Source organism: Bidens hawaiensis, unplaced genomic scaffold (genome assembly GCF_021521415.1).
Source record: "Bidens hawaiensis isolate Kalapana, Puna unplaced genomic scaffold, B.hawaiensis_p1.1 tig00067740_1, whole genome shotgun sequence".
In the NCBI taxonomy this organism is placed as follows: domain Eukaryota; kingdom Viridiplantae; phylum Streptophyta; class Magnoliopsida; order Asterales; family Asteraceae; genus Bidens; species Bidens hawaiensis.
Window position 1 is genome coordinate 48,030 of NW_027502007.1, and position 5,263 is coordinate 53,292.

Here is a 5,263-nt window from a genome sequence, read left to right on the forward strand (position 1 = left end):
GATTTGGATGTAATTGGCAAGAACTGGGAAACGTGGAGGGTCTATATGCAAAAAATAAACATTTTGAACTAAATTCGCATTATTTGTTAAACCAAAGGGACAAAAATGACACTTTACACTGTATTTATATAAAACTTTTTATACTTTGAAATGATCGTAGGTTGTGTATAGACCTTCAGTTGACGAGAAATCCAACACCAACCAAACCACACACATTAATTGAACCCCCATACATTCTTGAATTAATTCAAAATAACAGTTTGTATGTACACCCAATCATCCGTCCAGCAACGCCGTCTTTAGTTGAATCACAAATCACCCAACTTGACAATTTCTATTTCATTTTCATAAATAATAAACCACTCGACTCAGTCTTCATTCTTCAACAACTCTCTCGCAATTCGCCGATCTCTCTCACAGGTCAAGATCCTTGAACATATCTTCTGTAATTATGTTCATTTTGGTCTTTTGTACTTGATTTGTAGTAATTGATTGCTTTTGTTTATGGGCTTTGTAATTTATGGATCATGGGTTAAAAAGTTTTCAGATTTAGTTGGATTGTTGGGAGGTTAAAGGGATCAAGAATCATTATGTGATAAACCTTCGAAAGTTTGAAACTTTGGGTGTTTCTTGGATTTAAACATCCTTAAAAAGAATTTGTTTTCATTGCTGGCTTTGTGTTGGTCAATGGTCAACCTTTATGTCATATGTTTAGTTCATGTTACTTTTAAGCTTTGAATTGCGTATTTGTGTCGATTTCCGATTAAATGCGTAGGATGCTCACATGGGATTTCAATTACTGTTCTTTTTTTCATCCCAATTTGCCCCTTTTGCTTTTGAATTCAGTAGTGTTTATGCATCTTTTTGCCATTGTATGATCATAATTCATAAATAGTAATCATGCTGCTTGCTATGTCTTCCCTATTTGTCAACAATCTGGACATAACCGAAGCCGATTTGAATATTTCGGCTATGAGAAAATCACTAAACCGACCCCTTGGTTTTTTGTTTGGTTCGGTTATGTCGGTTAATTCGATTTTATTTGGTAGATCAGTTTTCCTGCAAACACTTTATTTGAAGTTGTAAACTTGAAATAGTCAAATTTGTGCTGATTCTATAAGCTTTGACTCTATTGGGTTTAAATAATATGATATTGAGGAGCAGGTAAGTAGTTGATACAACAAAATTGGATTTCTTGTATAAAAGGGGAAGCTTTATTAACTAACCATAACCTAAAGCACTTCATTGTAACCAACTATCTGATTATTGATATTCGTTAACGTCGCAATAATCACTTTGTCTTATTATTTCTTCTACAGGAGTTAACTGAATAATTAAATTTGATCTTTTGATGACACTTGGAACTTGAAACTTGCAAGATGTTATCTTTGATGCTACAAAGATACCGAAAACATGGCTCGTAAAGCGGATTTAGTAATAATTGGAGTGTGTGTCGGTGTGGCGGTTGGTGTTTTTCTAGCAGTACTTGGATTCTTTGGCGTTAGATGGTACAAAAGGCGCGCACATCTTAGAAAGTGTGCAAATGATCACAGTGCATCAACTCTTCCTATACGCCAAAACGGTTTAGACACGAGTAACATTTTGAGTGAATCTTTTTCAAGCTCGGTGTCGGTTAAAGTTTCAACATATCCTGCAAAAACGCCACCTCTCTCTAAATGGAACCGACACAACAAAGAACCGTTAGTTTCGGCATCGGGATTACCAAGATACTCTTACAAGTATGAAATTTTACAAGCTTTAATCTTCTTTTGATATATATATATATTTGGGCTGTTATGACATTTATGCCCATTTCAGGGACATACAAAAAGCTACAAAAAATTTTACAACTATTTTGGGACAAGGGTCTTTTGGTCCAGTATACAAAGCAACAATGCCTGCTGGTGAAGTCGTTGCTGTGAAAGTTCTTGCTTCTGATTCCAAACAAGGGGAGACCGAATTTCAAACTGAGGTAATGTCACACTCGGTGTAATTTCTCAAATTACCTTTAGGCCCATTGGAATATGCCAAATCAGAATAGTTTAATTGCCATTAATTGACTTTTCTCATTATGTTGACTGATTAATGATTTTTAAGTGATTCATAATGTTCAGCGAATCAGAAAGTCCACATTGAAAAATATATTTAACAAAAAGACCTAGATAAAGTGCTTTAAAAAATAAATAATGTAGGAATTTAGCATATTTGAAAGGTGGTATGCGATGGCTTCTGGTTATGTTGCTCCTTCTGTCTCAATAGAAAAAAGAACCCAAGTCACATTACTTGTTTATTCATAAGGAGTGTTTGTGAATTGTGAGATAAATTTATGGCTTCTGGTTATGTGCTCCTTACTTAGATTCAAGAGTTTTCTCAGCTTAGCAAAAACTCAACCCTTTGCTTAGCTTGTAAAGAGTTTGTTCTTCCGGGATTGTATGTTCTCATGGAAACCTTAGCTTTACCTGGCTTGTATAGGCTCTTTATGTATGCAATTTGTGATTCATACTATAATGAAGTTAAACCTAAAAAAGATACTATAACTAAGAACTCCTTAAAGAATATCGCCTAAAAGTTTCGTAGAAGCTAAGCTTAGGTTAATAATAGTTACATGATTGAGTGGGTGGTAGTATAGATCTGTGTGTAATATACGATTTGTTCGTAAAGAAAATGTGTGTAATTATATTATATATACTTGGGTACAATTCAAGATAGTCTTGTTGCAGGTATCTCTTCTGGGAAGGTTGCACCACAGGAACTTGGTAAATCTAGTCGGGTATTGTGTAGATAAAGGACAACGCATGCTAATATATGAATACATGAGTAATGGAAGCTTGGCAAGTTTTCTATATAGTATGTGGTTCTTTTTGTTTTTATAAGTTCCACAATCGATATAGTATAAGGCTTATAATGCCCAAATATGGATAGAAATTAGATTCTTTATTCATATATTTACAATTTTTTATGTTCTGAAACCGCATGTAGATGAAGAAAAACGTGCATTGAATTGGCAAGAAAGACTTCAAATTGCCCTCGATATATCACATGGAATAGAGTACCTTCACGATGGGGTCCGACTTTTTTCTCCATTATTGTCCTGTTTTATGGTTTTACATGTTGAACAATGGGCGCTTATGTTACATGTATACATTTGCAGGCAGTTCCACCCGTTATACATCGAGACTTGAAGTCTGCAAATATATTGTTAGACCACTTAATAAGAGCCAAGGTAAAGGTTCTGTTCAACCCATTTGCTTGATTTTCTCATATTTTGCAATGTTGTGAAAAATGATGCGTATTTGACCTGAAAATACAATATTGATTAGGTTGCTGATTTTGGTCTATCGAAAGAAGAGGTTTTTGATGGTAGGAATTCAGGGCTTAAAGGTACATACGGGTACATTGATCCTGTATATATATCCACAAACAAGTTCACAATGAAAAGTGATATCTACAGTTTTGGGATCATATTGTTTGAGCTCATTACTGCCATTCATCCACAACAAAATCTCATTGATTATGTCAATCTAGTAAGTTATTACCATCCATCTCCAAATCATGTAATTGTTTTAGGTATAGGTGCCAAAATGAGCAGGTCAGACAGGTTAAAATAACCCGTCAAAATGAGTTCATCCCAAAACAAGTTATTAGTGCATTTTCTTGCATTTTGTTCTCAAAAGAATAATCTTTTTTTGCTAATAAAATGATTTTGGAAGTTGTAAGCATTTGAATATAGTCTCGACCCATTATCTGGCCCGTTCTGAATGTATGTAAATGATTTGTGGCCTCTAGATTTAGGATTTTTCTTTGTAAAATATTGTTTTAGACTTTTAGTTGAACCAAGTGTTCAGTTAATTTTTTGGTGGGAAGTTTGTTTATGTTTTGTTCATTTAATAAATGTACGAACGTGAATATACATTTTTCAATTTTTGGTCATTTAGTTAAACGAACATGTGCATATGTCCCGTTCGTTCATTTACGATTCTGAACGTTCGTTTACGTTTGTGAACATGTGTTTATGGTCATGAACATCCGTTTATGTTCATTCATTTTGCGTTTGTTTGTCTTCATTCAGTTACGTTCGTTCATATCTGTTCATTTTTGTTCATTCGTTTATGTTTGTTTATATATTTGCTCAAATTTATTTATCACTGGTTTTAATCTTAAATCAATTTGATTTCATATTTTAAAACTGTTAAGCCCAAATTTAAGTACAGTTCATTTTTAATATTTTAATGGTGCATTGTTGATCCATGGATTGATTGATACTACTGATATGTCGATGGTGCTTGTATTTGACTTGTTTTTTTTATCGTCTAATATTATTTAGACTTTAGTTTAGACTCAATGTACACATCTTTAATTTGTTTTTTTTTCCTCTTTAAAAATATAAAAGGCTGGAATGAGCTCAGATGGGATCGATGAAATACTTGACAATAAGCTTGCTGGCGAGTGCGATCCTGAAGATGTAAGAAGCTTGGCGCATATAGCACACAGATGCTTGCATAAAACACCAAGAAAACGACCGTCAATTGGGGAGGTTTCACAGGCTATAGCCAGGCTGCAACAGAAGCGGTTGGTTAGAGAAGATAGTACAATGTCGTTTGCAAGTGAAGAGTTTTCGGGTGTGGTTGGGTTAATAGAATTACAGCAAAATCAGTTGAAAAAGATGACAAGCATTGCTGAATCTTAAAAGGTTCAAATATGTTATTTATAATTGTATGCAGCCTCATGTTGCAGTAAATTTTGGTGGAAAGAATGAACTGCTTTGGGTCTGAGAATCTATTCTAACAACATAAGCTTAGAATTTTATGATATTATGAAATTTTGCTAAATTTTTGGGATGATACATGTGAAATATACCAATGTTTTATGTGACATACGGTTGGCCATGAAAATGAAAAGAATATTTGAAAAATGCCTACAAAGTACAAACATAGCAATTCATCATGTTTAATTAGAATCAAAAGAGGTGTAAATGTGTATATTAAATCTAACTTGGTTTAAATGAAATCCAACTTGAGAGTAATGATTCAAGCTTTTTTACCATACATTTTGATAATTCAAATTGTTCTCTCTTGACCTTTAGTTATTTATATTGACAATTTAATCAGTAACATTAGGATCAAGAAGCAAATGTGTTTGGTTATTGCATATACTATTCTGATAAATTGGCATGTAGTTTAGGAGTAAATTTAGAAGTTAGTGTCAATTAACTTAGAAAAGTGAAAATAAAACAAAAAAGATAATAATAATAATAATAATAATA

The 5,263-nt window shown here is 33.3% G+C and overlaps 1 protein-coding gene across 2 annotated transcripts; it reads left to right on the forward strand.

Moving 5' to 3' along the window:
• The first annotated feature begins 232 nt into the window (after positions 1-232).
• On the forward strand, positions 233-4,823 carry LOC143605041 (calcium/calmodulin-regulated receptor-like kinase 2). Of its 2 annotated transcripts, none has more exons than XM_077081302.1 (8): positions 233-420; positions 1,320-1,739; positions 1,819-1,972; positions 2,721-2,847; positions 2,980-3,065; positions 3,152-3,223; positions 3,321-3,524; positions 4,391-4,823. In XM_077081302.1, exons 2-8 carry the CDS (start codon positions 1,414-1,416, stop codon positions 4,685-4,687), a joined length of 1,266 nt encoding a protein of 421 aa, XP_076937417.1. In that variant the 5' UTR covers positions 233-420; positions 1,320-1,413; the 3' UTR covers positions 4,688-4,823. The 2 variants fall into 2 exon arrangements, with proteins under 2 accessions (XP_076937417.1, XP_076937418.1); XM_077081303.1 differs by lacking the exon at positions 233-420 and adding an exon at positions 423-445.
• Positions 4,824-5,263: the final 440 nt, after the last annotated feature.

Excerpts from the sequence above, each read along its gene's own strand:
- LOC143605041 (XM_077081302.1), top strand. The coding sequence starts at position 1,414 with ATGGCTCGTAAAGCGGATTTAGTAATAATTGGAGTGTGTGTCGGTGTG. Across the intron at positions 3,066-3,151 it reads TAGAGTACCTTCACGATGGG|GCAGTTCCACCCGTTATACA; the intron begins GTCCGACTTTTT and ends ATACATTTGCAG. Across the intron at positions 3,224-3,320 it reads ACCACTTAATAAGAGCCAAG|GTTGCTGATTTTGGTCTATC; the intron begins GTAAAGGTTCTG and ends AATATTGATTAG.